This window comes from Gavia stellata, chromosome Z, assembly GCF_030936135.1.
Source record: "Gavia stellata isolate bGavSte3 chromosome Z, bGavSte3.hap2, whole genome shotgun sequence".
NCBI lineage: Eukaryota > Metazoa > Chordata > Aves > Gaviiformes > Gaviidae > Gavia > Gavia stellata.
Window position 1 is genome coordinate 38,193,024 of NC_082637.1, and position 23,998 is coordinate 38,217,021.

The window sequence follows — 23,998 nt, forward strand, 5'->3', positions numbered from 1 at the left end:
TTTCTGTCATACTTCATTCATTTCATTACACAACATTCTGATGAAGAACCAGCCTTATATGGTGCCCACCAAAATCATACGGTGATTTGGTAAATGCATGGACTTCTTCTCCATTTCTGTGATTGCCAATTCATCTGTTTTGTTCTCTGCCACGACACATTTTTTATCCTTTCTCACCTGATGACTTCACTTGGCTGTGGACTGTGACCTTTCCTGACATGTCCCTGTCACTGCCTGCCATATCTCTAACTGGGTGTTCTCCCTTGCTTGTTCCCTCAGCCTGTTAGTGCAGCTCTTTCTTCCCTCACACTTTCACACCTTGGATTCTAGAAAAATGCCAGCCAGGTTGCAGCACTGAGTAGACGAGCATGGCCCCTCGTGCTCTGAAAGGCCTGTGCCCCAAACACGACAATCCATGAGACCTACTGGGAATTCTACTAATGAAAACAAAATCTCTTTCCTGTTATCCAGTTTCCCTGCCACAATCAAAAACTGCTGCATTTCTCTCTCTGTTTCTGCGGTAAGAGAAATAGCCCATTTTCATTTTCGGATTTTTCTATTTTCCTTATCCCTTTCACTTGTTCTTCCTGTTATCATAGTCTTCATACTTGGTTCTCTCTCAATTTAATTTTTGTCTTCTGCTTGTGTGAATGCCACAAATGTTCTTTTTGTTAACTCTGGCAAGGAAGAACAAGAAAATCAGCCTTTGCTTTCTCTGATCAAGAACCCTTATCCAAGGCTTCTTTTGTCTCCAATACTAATGGCAGAAAGTGCATGTTGCTATATAGCAACAGATCAGCACTTTTTTTTTTAAATAACTATTATGGGTTTTATTAAATATGTGGCCAGACTGTAAGATGCTGTGCAGTGTTGCCAAAAAGCGGGTCCCATCAGTATCATAGCCAAATCCTCACCTGATGTAAATGGGTATTGCTTCCCTGAAGTCACATTCATGGACAAGATGAATCACAGAATCACAGGATCATTAAGGTTGGAAAGACCTGTGAGATCATCAAGGCCAACCATCAACCCAACAGCACCATGCACACTAAACTATGTCCCACAATGCCTCGTCCATACGTTCCTTGAACACCTCCAGTGATGGTGACTCCACCACTTCCCCAGGCAGCCCGCTCCAGTGTTTCACCACTCTCTCAGTAAAGAAATTTTTTCCTGATATCCAGCCTAAACCTCCCCTGGTGCAACTTGAGACCATTTCCTCTTGTCCTGTCACTTGTCACTTGTCAGAAAAGGCCAACACCCACCTCTCTGCAACCCCCTTTCAGGTAGTTGTAGAGAGCGATGAGGTCTCCCCTCAGCCTCCTCTTCTCCACACTGAACAACCCCAGTTCCCTCAGCCGCTCCTCATAAGACTTGTGCTCCAGACCCCTCACCAGCTTCGTTGCCCTTCTCTGGACACGCTCCAGCACCTCAGTGTCCTTCTTGTAGGGAGGGGCCCAAAACTGAACACAGGATTCGAGGTGCGGCCTCACCAGTGCTGAGTACAGGGGCACGATCACCTCCCTACTCCTGCTGGCCACACCATTTCTGATACAGGCCAGGATGCCTTTGGCCTTCTTGGCCACCTGGGCACAGTGGGGTTGTTGTGACCAAAGTGCAGGACCCAACACTTGGCCTTGTTGAACCTCATACAATTGACGTGGGCCCATCGATCCAGCCTGTCCAGATCCCTCTGCAGAGCCTTCCGACCCTCAAGCAGATCAACACTCCCGCCCAACTTGGTGTCATTTGTAAACTTGCTAAGGGTGCACTCAATCCCCTCATTGAGATCATTGATAAATACTGTAAAGACCAGCCCCAAAACTGAGCCCTGGGGGACTCCGCTTGTGACCGGCCGCTAACTGGCTTTGACTCCATTCACCACGACTCTCTGGGCTCAGCCATCCAGCCAGTGTTTTACCCAGCAAAGAGTGGACCTGTCTAACCACTATTTGCCAGTTTCTCCAGGAGAATACTGTGGGGAACAGTGTCGAAGGCTTTGCTAAAGTCCAGGTAGACAACATCCACAGCCTTTCCCTCATCCACTAGGTGGGTCCCCTGGTCATAGAAGGAGATCAGGTTGGTCAAGCAGGACCTGCCTTTCATGAACCCGTGCTGGCTGGGCCTGATCCCTTGGTTGTCCTGCACATGCCCTGTGAGTGCCCTCAGGATGAACCTCTCCATAATCTTCCCCGGCACCGTGGTCAGGCTGACAGGCCTGTAGTTCCCCAGATCCTCCTTACGGCCTTTTTCGTAGATAGGCGTCACGTTGGCAAGCCTCCAGTCATCTGGGACCTCCCGTTAACCAGGACTGTTGATAAATGATGGAGAGTGGCTTGGCAAGCTCCTCTGCCAGCTCCCTCAGCACCTTTGTGTGGATGCCATCAGGCCCCATAGACTTGTGAGTGTCCAGGTGGCATAGCAGGTTGTTAACTGCTTCCTCCTGGGTCATGGTGAGTTTATTTTGCTCTCCATCCTTGTCTCCAGCTCAGGGAGCTGGATTCCCTGAGGATACCTGGTGTGGCTGTTAAAGACTGAGGCAAAGAAGGCATTAAGTTCCTCAGCCTTTTCCTCATCCTTCATGACGATGTTCCCCCCCGCATCCAGTAAAGGATGGAGGTTCTCCTTGGCTCTCTTTTTGTTGTTAATGTATTTGTAAAAACCTTTTTTGTTATCCCTTACTACTGTGGCCAGATTGAGCTCTAGCTTTTGCCTTTCTAATTCCCTCTCTGCATGACCTAACGAGATCCTTGTATTCTTCTTCAGTTGCCTGCCCCTTCCCTGCCTCCTTTTTTTCCTGAGTCCCAGCAAAATCTCCCCGTTCAGCCAGGCTGGTCATCTTCCCCACCAGCTCTTCTTACAGCACATGGGGACTGCCTGCTCCTGCACCTTTAAGATTTCCTTCTTGAAGAAGGTCCAGCCTTCCTGGGCCCCTTTGCCCTTCAGGACTGTCTCCCAAGGGACCCTCTCAACCAGTGTCCTGAACAGGCTGAAGTCTGCCCTCTGGAAGTCCATCATAGTGGTATTGCTGACCCCCTTCCTTACTTCATCAAGAGTTGAGAAGTCTATCATTTCATGGTCACTAAGCCCAAGACGCCCTCTGACCATCACTTCTCCCACCAGTCCTTCTCTGTTTGTAAACAGCAGGTCAAGCACGGCACCTCCTCTGGTAGGCTGTGTCAGGAAGTTATCTTCCACACATTCCAGGAATGTTTCCTCTCTGCTGTGTTATATTCCCAGTAGACATCCAGTAAGTTGAAGTCCCCCACAAGAAAAAGGGCTTGCGATTGTGAGACTTCTGCCAGTTGCTTGTAGAACACTTGCCGTCTGGGCAGTCTCTTTTACTTACACATGTGGAATGGCCCTCCTCTTCTGCTGTCCTTTCCTCCTCCCCAGCCCAGGAGCCCAGCTTCACAGGAAAGTGAAAATACGGTGGTTTCCCTGCCCACGGAGAATCACTGCCTCCCCTCCATTCTCACAGGCATTTAGTCTTTTCATGTACTTTTTCTTTTTTTGGCCTGCAATACAAGCCACAGTAAAGTATGTAATTTGGGATCTTGCTTTAAATGTTTCAGCCACAGCACAGAACAACAGGAGTCCTTCTCTGTGAAAAATCATGACAGCCTCTACAAAACTTACATTATTTTCATATTTAAAGGTTAGACGTTGAAAATGTCTATAACCAGAACACTCCCTTCTAGCTAGCTTTTGAAAGGATGCAACTATATAAGGTCTCCCATCAAAGGCAAGAAGTGTAGCCACTCTCTCTGAAAGATAGTGTAAAATTTATTGCAAAAACCTGAAGAAAAGAATGATGCTAAAGTGAATAGCAACATATAGTTGAATGGTGCCTACTGAAGAGTTAAAAACAGTCTTACTAGACCAAGAAATTGATGAGATTTGTGTCTGGGATGTGTTAAACGCCGACTGGCTTCTTATACGTGCAGGTGTATAAGACCTATTGACTCCTTTCAATTTCTCTGAAGAATCAAGATAAAAGATGTCTTCTTTTGTTTTCTGTTATTTCAACATGAATCTGGAATAAATTTACAGCAGTCTCAGATTGTCCTGCTGTTGAAAAACCAACTCTGTTCCTAATTGTATGAGGAGTAGTAGTAGTATTACTACTACTGTTGTTGTTGTTGTTGTTGTCTTTGTTAAAGACCATTAAATTATTTCATATATATGGTGGAAAACCAGAATGTATCATATTACAGCTGTAATACCAGGATTAGATGCAATGGTTGAATTAGATCCAATGAACACCAGCACGCCAGTGTTTGAGGGGCAGTGTGCTGGCAAGGAACTTTGGACTGCTGTCTCAGCAGAGGTAGGGGATGGGGACCCATGCGGCAGCAAAGACATAGGGGTTGTTGATGTGGTAGAAACCAGGGAAGCGCCTGAGATCAGACACATAGGAATTAGGGCTTCTCCTCCCAAAAAGGTGGCAGAATCAATAGCCCAACTAAAGTGCATCTGTACCAATGCATGCAGCATGGGCAACAAACAGGAGGAGCTGGAAGCTATTGTCCAGCAAGAAAACTATGATATAGTGGCCATCATGGAAACATGGTGGGACAACTCATACAACTGGAGTGCTGCACTGGGTGGCTACAAACTCTTCAGAAGGGACAGGCAAAGAAGGAGAGGCAGTGGGGTAGCCCTGTATGTCAAGGAGTGTTTTGACCATCTAGAGGCTAACGATGGTGATGGTTGAGTGTCTGTGGGTAAGAATCAGGGGGAAGGCCAACAAGGCAGATATCATGGTGGGAGTCAGTTATAGACCACCCAACCAGGATGAGGACACAGATGAAATATTCTGTAAGCAGCTGGGAGAAGTCTCACAATCGCTAGCCCTTGTTCTCATGGGGGACTTCAGCTTACCAGATGTCTGCTGGAAATAGAATCTGGCAGGGAGAAACAGTCTAGGAGGTTCCTGGAATGTGTGGAAGATAACTTCCTGACACAGCTGATGAGCAAGCCAACTAGGGAAGGTGCCCTGCTGGACCTGTTTTTTGTGAACACAGAAGGCCTTGTGGGGAATGCAACGGTGGGAGGCCATCTTGGGCACAGTGATCATGAAACAATAGAGTTTTCAATTATCAGAGAAGTAAGGAGTGGGGTGGGCAGAACTGCTACCTTGGACTTGTGGAGGGCTGACTTCGGCCTGTTTAGGAGCCTGGTGGACAGAGTCCCTTGGGAGGCAGTCCTGAAGGGGAGAGGAGTCCAGGAAGGCTGGACACTCTTCAAGAAGGAAGTCTTAAAGGTGCAGGAGCAGGCCGTCGCCATGTGCCGGAAGACGAGCCGGCGGGGAAGAAGACCCGCCTGGCTGAACGGGGAGTTTTGGCTGGAACTTGTGAAAAAAAAGAGATTATGACCTTTGGAAGAAGAGGCAGGCAACTCAGGAGGACTACAAGGGTGTTGTGAGGTTTTGCAGGGAGAAAACTAGAAGGGCCAAAGCCCAACTAGAACTTAAGCTGGCGATTGCTGTAAAAGACAACAAAAAATACATTAGCAACAAAAGGAGGGCTAAGGAGAATCCTCATCCTTTATTGGATGCGGGGGGAAACATAGTGAGAAAGGATGAGGAAAAGGCTGAGGTACTTACTGCCTTCTTTGCCTCAGTCTTTAACAGTAAGACCAGTTGTTCTCCAGGTACCCAGCCCCCTGAGCTGAAAGAAAGGGGAGCAGAATGAAGCCACCACAATCCGAGGGGAAATGGTTAGCGACCTGCTACACCACGTAGACACACACAAGTCTATGGGACTGGATGGAATCCACGCGAGGGTACTGAGGGAGCTGGCAGAAGTGCTCACCAAGACACTTTCCATCATCTACCAGCAGTCCAGGCTAACCGGGGAGGTCCCAGATGACTGGAGGTTAGCAAATATGATGCCCAGCTTCAAGAAGGGCCAGAAGGAGGATCCGGGGAACTACAGGCCTGTGAGCCTGACCTCGGTGCCGGGAAAGATTATGGAGCGATCGTCTTGAGTGCCATCACGCAGCACATAAAGGACAACCAGGTGATCAGGCCCAGTCAGCACGGGTTTATGAAAGGCAGGTCCTGCCTGACTAACACAATCTGCTTCTACAACAAAGTGACCCGCTTAGTGGACAAGGGAAAGGCTGTGGATATAGTCTACCTGGACTCCAGTAAAGTCTTTGGCACCATTTCCCGCAGCATTCTCCTGGAGAAACTGATGGCTCCTGGCTTGGATGGGCGCACTCTTTGCTGGGTAAAAAACTGACTGGATAGCCGGGCCTAAAGGGTTGTGGTGACTGGAGTTAAATGCAGTTGGCAACTGGTCACAAGTGGTGTTCCCCAGGGCTCATTATTGGGGCCAGTCTTGTTTAGTATCTTTGTTAATGATCTGGTTGAGGGGATCGAGTACACCCTCAGGAAGTTTGCAGACGACACCAAGTTGGGCAGGTGTGATGATGTACTCGAGGGTAGAAAGGCTCTGCAGAGGGATCTGGACAGGCTGGATCGATGGGCCCAGGCCAACCGGATGAATTTGAATAAGGGCAAGTGCCAAATCCTACGCTTGGGTCACAGCAACCACATGCAACGCTACAGGCTTGGGGACGAGTGGCTGGAAAGCTGCCCTGCAGAAAAGGACCTGGGTGTGCTGGTGGTGCCGGCTGAATATGAGCCAGCAGTGTGCCCAGGTGGCCAAGAAGGCCAACGGCATCCTGGCCTGTGTGGCCAGCAGGAGTAGGGAGGTGATCGTGCCCCTGTACTCGGCACTGGTGAGGCCGCACCTCGAATACTGTGTTCAGTTTTGGGCCCCTCACTACAAGAAAGACGTTGAGGTGCTGGAGCATGTCCAGAGAAGGGCGACGAAGCTGGTGAGGGGTCTGGAACAGAAGTCTTATGAGGAGCGGCTGAGGGAACTGGGGTTGTTCAGTGTGGAGAAGAGGAGGCTGAGGGGAGACCTTATTGCTCTCTACAACTACCTGAAAGGAGGTTGTAATGAGGTGGGTGTCAGTCTCTTCTCCAAGTGACAGGACAAGAGGAAATGGCCTCAAGTTGCGCCAGGGGAGGTTTAGGCTGGATCTTAGGAAAAATTTCTTCACTGAAAAGGCTGTCAGGCATTGGAACGGGCTGCCCAGGGAGATGGTTGAGTGACCATCCCTGGAGGTACTTAAAAGACATGTGGATGAGGCACTTCGGGAGGTGGTTTAGTGGTGGACTTAGCAGTGTTGGGTTAATGGTTGGACCTGATCATCTTAAAGGCCTTTTCCAACCTAAACAAGTCTATGATTCTATGATAAAAAAGGTGGTCATTTCTAAGAAGGCCTTTAAGTAAGTTCATTACTACAAAAAGGTTGTTCAGGATTGGAAAAAGCACGTTTGTTTCTTCTCCCAAAACTGCCCATCTTTCTCCATTTTTCAATTTTACTGGTTGTTAGTGAAAGAGAGCTGCATCCCAGAAATGCTCATCTTAATGTCTAATACTTATGATAGTATTAAATTTTTCTTTACAGATCTACTACCAAATACTACTAGAAGTAGTTTTTAACTTTTCTGATTTATTGATTCCTAAGACTTTTTCCTGCTGATCTCCAAAGTGAAATCAAGTCAGCTGATAACAGCTAGTTTCCTTAGCTACCTTTCACAGACAGTGAAAAGTACCTGTAAAAAAACTGGTCAATCTATGGACCCCAGTATACTATGGACACAGGCTGAAAACCACTGATTTTAAAAAACATTATAAAAGGTGATTTCATAAAATGCAATGGCTTGCTGTGGCTTGTGTATTTTTGTATTGAAAGTCAGTATTGAAATAGAATCATAGCCAACAAAACTCAGTTGAATTTCCAAAGCTATCGTTCATCTCAAACTGAGGCAGTGAATCCACTGGGTTAAGAGTATTTTGCCAGAAGTGTATTGAGCATAGTTTCATACAGCTTCTTCACAAATAAAACATACTTGTTTCAAATATTAGCATTAAGTACTTTTGCTTACTATTTTGATGTTACTTATTTGATGTTATAAATCTGTGATAGGCAAAGAAATTGACTGTGAATCAAGATTCACCAATTCTAAAAATATTTTTAATGTAAGGGAAAAATTACCTTCTGGATGGTCATATGCTTCTTTGTTCGGTAGGGTTTGGAGATTTAATAGGTGAAATAATAACATATAAATACAAAGGTGTGATAAATGGGAACATCTGTCATTATACAGGGGCTTGAAACTTACACGCCTGATCTTTTCCCATATCCTACTTCACAGACCTTTTTGCAGACTTTTCTGCAATGAAGATATGTTCTGTTGAATAGTTTTTCCCACTGTATAGTTACCAAATTATTATGTTCTATATATACACATACTTAAATGGCTATATATATACATGCGTGTGCTTCTGATTTTTTTCATCAGAGACAGAGGCTGTACTGGCTGGTGCATAATGTCAGAAGAGTGGGAAAATCTGCTCTCCTTTAAGTAGATGACTGTGCTATGTTGCCTGTCTATCATGATGGACAGTTTCTCTTTCTCCGTTCTGTCTACAAAGTGTTGTTGCATGGATCCTTTCCTGTTTCTAGCTCAGCCCAAAATACAGAGCTAATCAGGATAACAGTATTACTTAACACCATGTTCAGTGTGTTTGGTGAGTGGATATTGTACTCACTGGCACAGTAAACCTGCTTGATACAGGTAAAATACAGATTTTAAAGAACATAGATTAGGTGGTCAACTCAGTAGGCTCTTGAAGACTCATGAAACTGCTTTGGGTCCCAACTGCCCCTGAGGGATGTGCCTGGGGCAGTGCTGCAGAAATTGGCACCTGAGCCCGTGTCCGTTTCTAGTCATTCCTTAGCTTGGGACCTGATTTCTTTGCATGCCCTCCTCAGACCCTTCAAGTTAACTCCAGTTTTGAGGAAGGAGAAGGCCAGGACTCTTTCCCACCCTGTCTGAAGCCCTGGAAGAAAATGGCCTGCATTTTTCCACCCTGCAACACTAATTGCTCTAATATTAGAGACTATTCTCATCCATGCTTGCTACCAGTAACACTGAGGATCATGTGCTTATTTTGACAAGATCCCATTTTTCTGCACTTTAATTTGGCATATTATCTAACGGTGAAAACTCTGAGAGAAAATAGTTTCCAGACAGGGATTTTTACCTGTGTTGCTGTTTTACATTCCCACAAGAGGACTGAAAGTGCCTGTCATTTGCCCTTTTGATGGCGAAGTAGAGAAACGAATGGCCTTTGTTCCATTAATTCTCTACAAACTGGCATCATGTGTGTTTCTGCCAGTGTGTATTCATTTTTAGAGGCATTCAGTCCCCCATGACAGCTTCCAGTAATGATCTTTTTCTTCTGCCAAGCCTATGACAGAAGTCAGGTTGAAAAAAGCGAAAGCACTGGGGAAAAAACAGTCTAGGTATTTAGATGTTGCTGGGATTTCAGTCTCCTGTAGTTCAGCTATTTCTGGCTCCTGTTTGTAGCTGTCTTTTTTTTTTTTTTTTTTTTCCTTTTCTGAGCTATAAAAGACCAGAAGAAAAATGCGAAAGTGGTAATAATAACCCTATTATTTAGGCAAGAGGGTGGCTATTTTTCCTCACACATGTAGAAGGCATTATAACAGGATCAGTTCTAAGCTCTTTCAATTTAGCCCAGCCTTTTAGCATGATGATTGTAGTGACTTTTCAGTTTCTGATGTCAGCACCAAGGTCCTGGGCCTAAATGCTCCAAACAAACCCATCTTTTTTTTGGAGTGTATTGAAACCTACATGACTTCTGCGGAGATAACATTTCAGAAAGTACTGAATTCTTGATTTCTCATGGTTAGGTGCTTTTGAACTGTCAGGCTGGACAGCTGAACTGCTGTTTGAACTTTTTGTCTAATGCTCTCGATCCTCATCTACGTCATCTTCTGTGGATAACAAATCTTAATTTTGTTTTCTTGTTGATGAGTGTCATTGTTCTGACATTAAAGAAGTAGCTTTTTGCCCAGCATGACGACTTTCCAGCGCACAGAAAAGAGTGGGGTGGAGAATCTAATGACTCAGAAGTGTTATAGCCAAATGCTTAAATTGCTATCATAGTGCCAGGTAACAACATTTTTGTGGCAGAGTGCCAAGGAAATGGAGATATGCTCATTGTGTGAAAGAATCTGCATTTGCTTTATTAGAACTCCACTCCCCTGCCTTGAGCTATCAGTTTTTCACTTTATGGTCCAACAGAGAATGGTACCACTGCAGAGACATTTTGTTCTAGTCTTTCAGTAGAAACAATACCTGCTGTTACTCCCAAGTAGACAAACTGTCTACTATGGGTATGTCTTTGACCAGCAGCACACAGAGTAGCTCCCTTTGCTGGGGGGAAGCACATTGTAATTTGGGGGCTTAGCAAAAAGAAGAAATTCAAAAGAGCAGTTTGCAGACTCCTAAGAGTTCTGTTACAGTTACCAGGAAGTCATCTGTGCCCATGTATTTCCTTAGCACACCTGAAAACCTGAGTTGTGTGGAGTGGCGCGGTTTAGTGCTGCGTGAAGACGGCAAGATGTCCACACTAGCTGAGAGGTTTTGAAAGTCCCCACCAAATCAGAGGTGTGTTTCTGAATGAAGATGGTGGCAAGGCTTCCAGTTACTGTGAAGATCCAGGACAGGGGGGCTGCAGGTGTTTTAGCTAGTTTCCTCTGTCATGCCAAGTGTCTTCTCATAGAGCCTGCATGCACTCCTCTTACACACTGAGCAGCAGGTTGGAATACCATATAGACTAAGCAGTTTCAGCAGTGGCTTGGGGACATGCAGTCTCTCTCAAGCATTTGAACAGTGGGTGAAGTCTGTTCCTTGATGGCACAGATTATGCAACTGCCTGAAGCACCAGAAAGTCTGTGCTGGCACTGTTAGTAGCAAGGCACTGCAGCTGGATCCCATTGATCCAGCTGACAGAGGGCCGGCTCCTGTCAACAAAAGAAGTCTGTCTGAGAGAAGGAAGCTTGTACACCCAACAGAAGAGAGGTCTGAGTGGCAATATCAAGCATATCATGAAGTCACCAGAGCTGACAAAAGATCACAGTCAGATGTAATGTGTCACAAGTGCCAATTAAATGCTTTTACAGTTTAGTGTTTCATAGTCTAAGAGAAAAGAATGGGTCGAGAGGGCAGACTTTGTTGAATTTACTTATGTTTTCTCAAGCACGTTGTTCTGAGGAAGCTGAAGGAGAGCTGCCTTGCGGAGTTTTGACTTACAACAGCCTTTGCAATCACCTTCTCTTGTAGTATTTTCATCTCCTACAAAACCTGGGGAATCTTTCCCCTGGAAATGCTAAATAAGCTATCTATCCAGACAATATGTGCGATTCTTCTGGAGAAGATCAAGCATTTTCGTAACGACCTGCTATAGATCACTGACTAAAAAAACGTTAGGGTTTTTGTTCTCCTCCATCAATAACAGCACAAGCATGAAAGAATAAAGCAGAAACTCATTCTTACTTTGGCAAAAGATGGAGATGTGAACCCAAATCCAGCCAAAACCAAAGAAAAGTGTGAATGAAATGGATAAGTGAATATGAATAATCACAAATGCCTCTTTTCTTCCTCTTGTCATCTCTTTATAAACTCTTGGAACTTAATTCTGTTTAAATGCTGCTCCTTACAGAAAAGCAGCCTCTGGATTTCTGTGTCATCAGAGAACGAACTAGATACGGCTTCATTTCCACATCTGTGGGCTATCCTATGTTGGCCTACACAATAAACTGGTTGGTTATGTATGATTGAACCTGAAAAATTCAATCTTTTTTATGTACGAAGATGCCTTCTAATGAAATTCACATACAATGATAGGAATTGCCTTTTTCCCGCATCCAAGATTTTAATGTCTCTGTAAATCCTCATTTAGAAGTTGTAGCTTTTAAATTGATTTAATTGCTTCTTTTTAAATCAAGGGTGGTTTCAGAATGAGGTTACATTTATTCTTTTCCCTGAGGGAAACCTGAGAAATAGGAATTTCTCTTGAGTTTCTTCTGCTGCTGGGTGTTTGCTGTTTGCTCCTAAAGTTTCGGCTGAACCACTGATTCTCAATATATTGTGTCTGTTGTGCTGGTCAGGTGAGGCTTCATGAGGGTCTTGGTCTGGGTTTAAAAATAGTAATAGCAGAGAACCTTGGCTAGTTGGGAATGCTAAGCTGATGGGGCAGATACCAAGCAGGATCTGCAAATTGGTTCTAGTGGATCAGTGGTAGATGAGGCAACAAGCAACAACAAATCATGGAGCTGGCCAGCCACATGCTTAGTGTGTTGGAAGGTGGATCTCAGTCACTCCAGTGGTTATATTTAACAATTTGGCTACTGATTGGTGACTGAAGTTTGTTTACACTGCCTGAACAGTTGCAAGTTGTGTTTGGCTCAAGTGCCAAGCGAGTGCATTAATTCCACATGTCACTGGGCCTGCTGTTACCAGCCCAGTTCCAAATTGCTTTGCCATTGTGAAAATCATCTTACTGTCTCCAATTATAGTTGCTGATTGTGGTGTGCTTGCACCTAAATTGCTTGGGACACAGGAGGATTCTGCCTGGTGCTTGATGCTGCACAAGACTGCCTGTCACGGGATAATGTTGGCAGGCTGTGCTAGAAAAATGCTGAGGCTGCAAACTACCATCATAAGGTGCCAGTGAACTGAAGGGCAGATACCACTTCGGAAGGGATTGTGAGTCCCTGGATCACAGACACCAGTCCGGTTCCAGTTTGCTGTACAGCCTGGAGCTTGTTCTCTCCACAATAACTTAAACAGTACAACAGCTCTTCATCCTGATTGTAACACAAGATTTTGGACCTAGTTGAAACAGTGGCTCTGATCCAAAACTTTCTTTAGCTGAGCAGTGATCAACACAAGTCCCACACTGAGCCCCACATTAGTATCCATGTGAAGGGCAACTTTGTTTTTCTCAGATTCTCAGAACTTCTTGTGTTTGAACTGCAGACATGCCCTTTGAAAAACAGAGAGATTTATTTATAATTGGCTAGATTTGCAAGCTTGCTTTATTACATTATTTCCTGCTCAGAGTTTCTTAATACTGAATAGAAATTATTATGAAAACTTCTTACGTCGGGGCATTTCCAGGCTAGCAGGGCTGAAGCAGAACCTGTCATTGCTGGTCCAGTTTTATTTCTGGAAAAATCTGCTAAACTGAGCCAGAGTTCAAGTCCATACACACATAACATTTGTGCACGCACTCAGTGGGTTTGTTCCAACTCCTGTTGTGGGACTTTCAACCTGATGCCTTTAAACGATACATGAGCAGTTGCTCTGCTAACTTGATGACCATCTTTTTTCTTGCAGCGTCCTGTAAAAATTATTTTGTGTATGTACCTCAGAGTCAGGAATATCCCTATTTTTCTTTTTTTTTTTTTTTGCCAACTCACTGACTGTCAGTGGAATAAAAGTGGGAGTTGGGGCGAGAATCAAACTCAGCATGAAGTATGGGACTTCAGCCTAAAACGTAATATGGAATCTTTACCTCTGAGCAGAACTGTGGTGTCTTATGCCAGAAAACAATACAGGCTCAGCCAGCTAGGGCTTAGCTGTTATTATTCCAGCTTTTTGTTGCTAACTTTTTTATGCTAAACCCATAAGAAGAATAAAAAATCAGCTCCCTTTAGAGATAGTAAAGAACTGGGCAGGGAGTTGGTACTCAGCTGTGATTTCCTTACTCTGGTACTGCATGGCTGACATCTTCCATATACTGAGAGACCTCCAGAGCTCTGCATGATCTGCCTTTACTGCTATAAGGGCATTTAACCACAATAGCAGTGAGCTTCATAGGAACACCTTTAGGAATATGCAAGAGCTTCACCCAAAGCCTAGTGAACTTATAAGTGCATTTTCTTGATTTTAATGGGGTTTGGATTAGATTGTCAGGGAACTGAATGGAGCTGCTTCTGACATTTTGTGCGGTAACAGTCTGCACTTCAAGCCTCTGACCACACTTCAGCAATTTGAAGCTCAAAAGATTTCAGTGTGGAAAGTCTGTGCTTCATTACCCTGCTTTAAGGGGAGGAAGCTTAACATGTAATAGAAATGAGTATGAAAACTGCTTCCTTCAGAACATTTCCAGGCACAACTTGTTGCAGTAATCCATTTCTGTTCTTGGTGGGGGCTTCCTTCCCGGCCCTTTATGGATTGAAAAAGACTTCATCTCCCTAAACCCCCCAGGATATATTAAGATCAGAACTAGAATGCATTAGAAAATGAAGTTTCCATCCCACAGAAACTTCAGAATTTCAACATTAGTTCTAGTTTCAAACCAAGACAAGGAGCTGACATTTCAAAGCTTTTCAGAGAGTGAAATATTCCCCAGACCTCTGATTCAAAAATGTCAGTATTTTTTTTCAAAATGTGTCCACCAACCCATTACTCTGAGCTGTAGATTAGAGGTATAATATCCCCATTCAATCCTTTGCCTACCAAGCTGATCAAGCAGTATCTTCCGTGCTGCTTCTTTGCACGATGAGTCCTCAACCACCCCTAGTCAGATGTGTATGCCCATAGGTCAGTGTCTCAGCTTTTCTAGCTCTGCAGCCTAAGTGAATCTACTTTTCCTGATAGCTGGGTGTCTCCTAGCATGTTGCATCTTTGGTATCCCTGATAATAGCCATTCCAAAACCTCCCCTCTGTGTTTCGTTCATGGTGTGGGTGGATGCTGAAAGAAACAATTCTGCCTTCTTCTTCCTTCCTAACTCTCTGCAGATTTCTGGGGGGATGGTGACATATTTTCACCCATACCTTCAGCTTTTGCAGTAAGTTCTCTGCAGCCTTGACAGAGAGTGAAAATAATGTTATGGAAATGACATATTCTCATCTCAACTCAGCCAAACCTATGTTTCTTCTGCTCATACATAAGAGTCCACCCTACATAATGTTTTCATGTAAGAGCTACTAAAAAGTAATGTAAGAGATCTGAAGTAGTGTTTTTCATTTTAAAGCATCGTGACTCCATTGCAAACTCTACCAACCTTTTTACTGAATGTAATTACCTCCAAAAGATGGAAGAAGGATTTCCCTAGGTAGGGAAGGGAAAAAAAAAGAAAAAAGCAGTGAACTTGGGAACATTTTTTATTTCAGGCATTAGTTAATCACTCATAAGGATTTTTAATGAAAATTTCATACATATTCCCAGACCTCTGGATATCTATTAAACGAGATAATCTAACAGAGTAAAGCAAAAAGCTCTGCAGAAAACTCTGGGAGAAGTAGGAAATTTATTTAATTTCATCCAGATTTCTAATAGCATAAAAATATCTGAGAGACTACCAAGTACAGGAAGATTAAAACAGGTTTTCTACATACCACATAAGTTTTGGTGTTCACAAGAGGTCTCCATTTTGCTCATACTTCCATTTGAAATACAGCATTTCAGCAAAAGAATTATTTTTTTGCTCTCCACCAGCAATGGCTGTCCATCTCAGAAAGAGCAACAAACATCAATATCGCTTTCTTTCACACCTGAGATTTTCCTGGTGGTTTTCTGTACAAGTTGTGACCTAGCTCCAAATTGCTCAATTTTTAAATTAACTTTAATCAGAGTACAGCCCATGGCAACATGTGAGATGATGATTCATAAAGTTAAAAAGGCTTTAAAGTAGTAAAGGCTGGTTTTGAAATTGGTTGCCTTATACGTGGATTTAAGATCCATCCCTTTTCACATCCAGGCAGTTCATGTGTTCTTTTCAAAATAGGTGAAGGCATGCAGATTCAGATACCACTCTAGATTGAAACATTGAGTGAATATAAAATATGTTATGAGCAGATATGAATGGGAATTCTGGCCTTTCCTCTGATATCTGGGTTCCTCAGCAGGACCCTTCTCATTGTGTGTGCTACTGAGCTGTAATGTGCTTGAAGGAAATTCATATGATTTGCAGGCATCATGTAATACAGTTTTCAGATCATGCAAGTGATTTTTTTCACATCTTGTCTATACAGAGACGTTCATGAAAGTAAAAGCAAACCAGTCTGAATCAAAGGTGATTCAGTTCCTGTAGGGATAGTCTTATTCAGAAAAAAATAGACCTAAAACTTACATGGTATCACTGATGTAATTTATATATCTGTGCTTGGAAGCTCTGTATGGAGTAGTCACAGTAAAGATAATCTTAACTTTGCTTCAGCTATCTAACCATTATTTGTCATTGTGTTTCTAATGTGACAAAATGTCTCTTGCAGTCTTGGTATGACTAGTTTTCAGGGAAATGTATCATTTATTCTTGACTGTTACTCATTTTGCCCTCATTAATTCCCCTGGAGACATCATAATATAATGCAGAAGCATAGGAGACTGACCCAGTTCTGACCCAGTAAAGTGGATAAAGTCAAAGAAATTTGATGATAGCTTTCATCAAGCCTAAATCTAAACCTATAATGATTTAAATTGAATTAATTATACTACCAGTATGACAGATAATCAAGGAAACTGCTATTGTGCCACTAGTAAAATGGTGATGTCAGAAATGGGAATTGAATTGCTAAAAGTAGTTACTGGATGTTAATCAAAGCCTGCATTTTCACAGGCAAGTGAAGAGAAAGTGTCAAACCCAGAAGTACATCTCACCCTAGCAGAGATCTGCAATTCTGCACATGTAAATTTGCACAAATAAGGAATATTAGTCTGAATGTTTAAGTGGGCAAGTTACACATGCAGCTTTTATGAGCTTGGATGATAAGTGTCTTACTGGCTTTTATCAGTTTCTAGGACCCAGCTCTCTGATTTAACAGAAACTCACAGATGCAGGAAAATTTAAAGCTGGAATAAGCACTTAATTTAAAATTCCCTGTGTTTATACATACTCTCTGTTTAGCTAAGAGTCTTAGCACAAACTCTTTAGAAGTAGAATTTATACACAAACATTTTTCATTACTTACTTTGCACGCCAGAATGCTAGAAGGCCTTTCATTTTCTAGTATGTATAACGATAATTATAACACTGTATGGACTTGCTTAATTTCTTGGTTTTCAATTATTTATGTGCAAAATTCATAACTTGGATGCAGAATTCAAAGTTCAAACAAAAGGTCTACATTAGCACTGTGCTTAATAAATTTATATTCCATTTATTTAATTTTAAATTTTTAATTATAAAATTATATTTTATTCTCCTGGGAACTATAGGGGTTTTTGCAAACTGAAAGCCTGGTTTATCTATTCAAGTTTTAAAATGTTGAACCAAACAATTTGCACATAAGCATAAAGCCAGCTTCAGAGCAAGTAATTGCTTTTCTGACTCTCAGTTCTTTTGTTTTAACCATTCCGTCCTTCTTTATCAGATCTTTAACAATGTCTGAACACAGGCAATGATAGTGTGGAATAGGATTATTGTCAAACATAAAACCACATGGTTTTCCCAATTGCATAGCAGGTAAAGTTTCAGTGAGATCTCAGCCACGTTACTATTTATCTGTGCTGCTTTATCTATTGCTCTGCTTCCTATCTGTCTTCCTACGTATTTCAGGCATTTTTCTTTGTGAAACTCTAAGAAGTGTAATTTCTGATAGGACTCTGTCCAAAAAATGTTCACAATGCCCTAAAAAAACCAACCTCCAACAACACTCTTTTCTTTCTCTGGACTGCAAAAGCCATTGAGTACTAACTTGCTCACTATCTCACGTCTGAATTCAGTTCAAACTCCCAGCCAGATTTGCTCAGCCTCTTTCATTGCTAAGGTACTTTATGGCCCTCTAGAGATGCTGAGAGAGAAATTTGGTGGTAATTAGTTGCAGAGATGGATCGAGCAGTCAGTCAGTAGGTGCTCACATTGAACTGCACATCTTTCTTTCTTGCCAGATCGTTGGCTGTGACCGCCAGCTGGGAAGCACTGTCAAGGAAGACAACTGTGGGGTCTGCAATGGCGATGGGTCCACCTGCCGGCTGGTTCGAGGCCAGTATAAGTCCCAGCTCTCAGCAAATAAACGTAAGCTGTCCCTTCTGGCAAAGCGCCATCTTCCCCTCTTAGTGAAATATGTGTTTCTTGCAAGCTAGATTTCACCACACTCTCTCAGGCAGTCGAATGATTATAGTCAATCTGGTTGTCCCCACAGTTTCTTCCCTCCTGGGTTAAATCAGGCTTGCTCAGACTACAGCTCTGACTGTGGAGCTGGACAAAGGATTGTGGAAAGGTGTCACCAGTATATTCCCCATCTCAGCTAGCTAGTTGCTTGGGAGGAGCGGCAGAACAAGAAGAGCTGGCTCTATCCACACTGCTCTGGCTGTATTAGCTGGCTAGGCGTAGGACTCAGTCCACATTGCTCTGAACAGAGCGGTTTTTGCTGCTCTAAAGCAGAGGAGAACCCTGGGGGGATGGTCGTCTCAACCTGGCACAGTGCTCCCTCCCAGACCTACGCCCGCAGCATGTCTGCCTGCCTGCATGCTGAGCATGGTGACTCAGTCCTAGGGTGGACTGAGGTGCCTAAGTCATCAGGAGGTGCCCACATGTGTGGGTATGGACATACATGGGCTTTCCTGCACACTGTCAGCCAGCTTCAACTCAGAGTGGTAAAGTAGCATTAGTGTGCCCCAGTGACAGGGTTAATTTCTCGTGGACCCCAGGCAGGCTTTTAAGCCTGGTTACAGCACCATAGATGGAGCTATAAAAGTTTTGGGATGAGAGATAGGGCATGTCTGGTCAGTTTGAAGGAAGAGTAAAAAGGTAGGTGTACTGTCATGCCTATGTAAACACACCTAAGGAATCATGTGTGTGCTAGCCTGCAAACCTGCCCCCAGCCCTACTCATTAGATTTCAGTCAGACCAGCTCTACCATTCTGGAGGACTTTTTCCAGTGCTGAATAGCACATGACCTAAAAGATTCAAATAGCAGCGTAGTATCTCCTGAAGACTGTGAGAGTGCACTTGTGGATTCCTATATAGATAATGTTCAGTTTCTGTGAGGAGCAGTGAGAGGTGCTTTTTACAAAAGAGAGAAAGAGAGAAGGAAAGCAAGAAAGAGAAAGAGAGAAAAAGAGAAAGAGAGAAAGAGAGAAAAAGAAAAAGAAGGAAAGAAAGGAAAGAAAGGAAGAAGGAAAGAAAGGAAGAAGGAAAGAAAGGAAGAAAGGAAGAAGGAAAGAAGGAAAGAAGGAAAGAAGGAAAGAAGGAAAGAAAGAAAGAAGGAAAGAAAGAAAGAAAGAAAGAAAGAGAGAAAGAAAGAAAGACAGAAAGAAAGAAAGAAAGAAAGAAAGAAAAGAAAGAAAGAGAGAAAGACTATTATGTACAAAGGAAGGAAAGGAATAACCCTCACAGGAGTTCCATTGCTGAGGCAGAATTGCACATTAGAGGGCAAAGGAAATAATTCACAAAGATTTAGGAATGGAATTTCACCTCATTGTTACTGTTTCTGCAATGTGCATGAACAGATTCAGAAATCTCCAGGCTGCTTGAGACATGATAGTATTTGTGAACCTTTTTGGCAAATGTCTTTTCCTGTAGGAGTAATTCATTGTTTTTCAGTTGCTTTGCAGTAAAAAGGTGCTCCTCTCTTTTCTACTGAGGATAAAGTCACTAATATATTATGCACAGTACTAAAATGTTAATAAAATAGAGTCCCTACTCCCAATGGTTTGCTATTAAATATAAAGAATGCTATATAGGTAGAAGAGCAGATGGCAGAGAGCGTAGTCTTAGAGTGAGACAAATGTGAAAAAAATGCTAGAGAATGGATTGTTCAGACACATTTGCATGCAAATAATTGTTGAACTGAAGTAGGTAATCAGATTTTGTATGCACTCTGTATAAACCACATGGCAATATTCTCTCCCCTGCTGTAGGCATACATGTTGTTATAAAACACAGTATGAATTTTGAATATCTCAAAAGTAAGTGCTCCTATAAATTGGCTTTTCACAATTTTAAAGGCACAATTATGCCTTCACATGTGTGAATTAGTATGAATTCTTTTTGAGGTTTGCTTCCAAATGGTTTATGTACATGCTGTGAAGATTTGAGATATTAGATGTTGAAGAGCTTTTAAAAATCTACTCTGCTTATTTTCTGCATTTATCCTCCTCAGTGCTGTTTAAATACCTGTCACTATGTCACTTTGTTTGTGTCAGCATCTTGCTTATTTGTCACTGTAAATGTATCTACATAAGCATATCTGGGATCAGGGCCTGATTCATTTTCTGGAATGACTGGATTATGTCTGGCTAGTCAATAGATTCATTCCAAGTTATCTCTATAAAGTAATCCTGTTTCACAAGAATTATGTCTATTTTGTCCACGGTATGAACAGGGCATTAAAAGCCTATGTGAGCCAGACTGCCATGCAACATAAGAAAAATCAGAAGGGACATGTGCAGCAGTGACAAGATACCAGCAGAGGTGTTCTGTGGGCTCACTTGGGATTTTTATTTGTCTAACAGAGCACAGCATTCAATTTTGAGGACTGTGCTAGGGAAATTGGACAGTGACCTTTATTCCAGTGCTGTCCCAATAGTTTCTGAAGTTGTTTATATCTCAAAACCACCCCAGACACACTCTTGAGCTCATCATACTGAATTAATTTTCTCTTGGTGCTCATATACAGTTCCCTTCTCCATGTTGTTTATATTATGCAAAACCATAAAAAGTACAGTGCTAGAAAGAAATTCACAGAGCTTTTAAACACTTAGCACTTGCTACAGAAACAGCTTCCTCAGTATTTATAGGGGTAGTATACATCTCCCAGTGGCCTCAGAAACAGAAGCATGGCAGTGCAGGAGGCAACGTGATGTTGAATTCTCTCCTACATTTTTACGAAAAAGGAAGCACCTGTGTCTATGCTGTTATTTCTATTTTAAAAAATGGAAAAGCTACAAAAGACTTCATTCATTCCAGAAATACCCTTTTTTCTTATTCCTAAGCTTGGGTGGTTCAATCTTTCTAAGTCTGCAGAAAGTGAATCTTTCTTTTTTTTATAGTATCTCCTTTTGGAAAGAGTGTATGTATCTTCCTATGGAGATGAACTGTATTTAAGTACGCTTCTTTGTATTCACCAAGGAGCTAGAGAGTTGACCCCAAAAGTGGTGGGTGAATTCTGCTGATCACGTTGTGCAAAGCTATTATTTTTCTAAAAAAGGATTCACATCTACTAGTGAAGTAGATTACTTTTAAAAGAGAATTGTAGAAATTTCTATGCAGAGGCAGAGTAGACATTTATCTGATTACTCTTGCCATGGCTGTCAAAAATAGATGCAGTTCCAGGTTCCCACTGAATATCAACAGTAATGGGGAAACAGAAACAACTCCATTTTTCATCACGAGAATGGACAGTTAGACCATTTGGACAAAAACCAGAAGAAACTGATCTCTCACGGGAGTACGGCCCACCGATTACTACCCACTGGTAGTTTTGCAGGTTGGCAGCGAGGAGATCGAGCAAAGAAGCGTGAGAGTGATCAAGAAGGACTTTAAGGCGCTGGGGAGACTGGTTGAGGGATTGGGAGCACAGGTGGCGTTTTCTGCAATCCCTTCAGTGGCGGGGAGGAACACTGAAAGGAATAAGAAAGCAAACATGGTCAACGCGTGGCTCAGAGACTGGTGCCACCAGAGGAATTTTGGATTCTTTGACCATGGGGTGGTCTCCGTGGCACCGGGCCTGCTGAGTGCAGACAGTGTTCAGCTGTCCCCAAGGGGGAAAAGGATCCTTGCCCGTAAGTTGGCAAACCTCATCAGGAGGGCTTTAAACTAGACTTGAAGGGGGAAGGGGATGAAGCCAGGCTACCCAGAGATGAGCCTAGGGGTGACGTGCCATTGTCGGGGGCAAGACCGATAGCCCAGCTCAAGTGCATCTATTCCAATGCACGCAGCATGGGCGGCAAACAGGAGGAGCTGGAAGCCATCGTGCAGCGGGGCAGCTATGACGTGGTTGCCATCACAGAAACATGGTGGGACGACTCGCATGGCTGGAGTGCTGCGATGGAGGGCTATAAGCTCTTCAGGAGGGATAGGCAAGGAAGGAGAGGCGGTGGGGTGGTTCTGTACGTCAAGAAGTGCTTTGATTGTATAGAGCTGGATGATTGTCACGACGGGGTTGAATGCTTATGGGCAAGGATGAGGGGGAAGGCCAACAAGCCGGATATCCTTATGGGGGTCTGTTATAGACCACCTGACCAGGGCGTAGAAGCCGATGAAGCGTTCTACAAGCGACTGGCAGAAGTCTCACAGTCGCAAGCCCTTGCTCTTGTGGGGGACTTCAACTTACCGGATGTCTGCTGGAAGTATAACACAGCTAAGAGGAAACAGTCCCAGAGGTTCCTCGAGTGTGTGGAAGATAACTTCCTGACGCAGCTGGTAAGCGAGCCTACAAGGGAAGGTGCCCTGCTTGACCTGCTGTTTACAAACAAAGAGTGTCTGGTGGGAGACGTGAAGGTCGGAGGCCATCTTGGGATTAGCGACCATGAAATGATAGAGTTTTCAATTTTTAGCCAAGTAAGGAGGGGGGTCAGCAAAACTGCTACCATGGACTTCCGGAGGGCAGACTTTGGCCTTTTCAGGACACTGGTTGAGAGGGTCCCTTGGGAGACGGTCCTGAAGGGCAAAGGGGCCCAGGAAGGCTGGGCCTTCTTCAAGAAGGAAATCTTAAAGGTGCAGGAGCAGGCAGTCCCCATGTGCCGTAAGAAGAGCAGGCGGGGAAGACGACCGGCCTGGCTGAACAAGGAGCTTTTGCTGAGGCTCGGGGGAAAAAAGAGAACTTACCACCTCTGGAAGAAGGGGCAGGCAAGTGAAGAAGAATACAAGGACCTCGTTAGGTCATGCAGAGAGGGAATTAGAAAGGCGAAAGCCCAGCTAGAGCTCAACCTGGCCACGGTCATGAGGGACAACAAAAAAAGCTTCTATAAATACATTAACAACAAAAAAAAAGAGAGCCAAGGAGGATCTCCATCCTGTACTGGATGCGGCAGGGAACATTGTCACCAAGGATGAGGAAAAGGCTGAGGTACTTAATGCCTTCTTTGCCTCAGTCTTTAACAGCCACACCAGGTATCCTCAGGGAATCCAGCTCCCTGAGCTGGATGACAGGGATGGAGAGCAAAATAGGCTCCCCATGATCCAGGAGGAAGCAGTTAACAACCTGCTATGCCACCTGGACACTCATAAGTCTATGGGGCCTGATGGCATCCACCCAAGGGTGCTGAGGGAGCTGGCGGAGGAGCTTGCCAAGACGCTCTCCATCATTTATCAACAGTCCTGGTTAATGGGGGAGGTCCCAGATGACTGGAGGCTTGCCAATGTGACACCCATCTACAAGAAGGGTCGGAAGGAGGATCCGGGGAACTACAGGCCTGTCAGCCTGACCACGGTGCCGGGGAAGATTATGGAGAGGCTCATCTTGAGGGCGCTCACGGGACACATGCAGGACAACCAAGGGATCAGGCCCAGCCAGCACGGGTTCATGAAAGGCAGGTCCTGCTTGACCAACCTGATCTCCTTCTATGACCAGGGGACCCACCTAGTGGATGAGGGGAAGGCTGTTGATGTTGTCTATCTGGACTTCAGCAAAGCCTTTGACACTGTTCCCCACAGTATTCTCCTGGAGAAGCTGGCGGCTCGTGGTTTAGACAGGTACACTCTTCGCTGGGTAAAAAAGTGGCTGGATGGCCGAGCCCAGAGAGTCGTGGTGAATGGGGTGAAATCCAGCTGGCGGCCGGTCACAAGCGGAGTCCCCCAGGGCTCAGTTTTGGGACCAGTCTTGTTTAATGTCTTTATTGATGATCTGGATGAGGGGATCGAGTGTACCCTCAGTAAGTTTGCAGATGACACCAAGTTGGGCGGGAGTGTTGATCTGCTGGAGGGTAGGAAGGCTCTGCAGAGGGATCTGGACAGGCTGGATCGATGGGCTGAGGCCAATTGTATGGGGTTCAAGAAGGCCAAGTGCCAGGTCCTGCACTTTGGTCACAACAACCCCAGGCAACGCTACAGGGTTGGGGACGAGTGGCTGGAAAGCTGCCCCGCAGAAAAGGACCTGGGGGTGTTGATTGACAGCCGGCTGAAGATGAGCCAGCAGTGTGCCCAGGTGGCC

At 44.0% G+C, this 23,998-nt stretch overlaps 1 protein-coding gene across 1 annotated transcript in view; it reads left to right on the forward strand.

The window, feature by feature from the left end:
• The window catches only part of ADAMTSL1 (ADAMTS like 1), a 213,624-nt gene that overhangs the window by 49,662 nt on the left and 139,964 nt on the right, over positions 1–23,998 (forward strand). Inside the window, exon 5 of the mRNA XM_059833532.1 lies at positions 17,793–17,919. Coding sequence (XP_059689515.1) covers positions 17,793–17,919 — 127 coding nt within the window. The remainder of the gene's footprint in view (positions 1–17,792; positions 17,920–23,998) is intronic.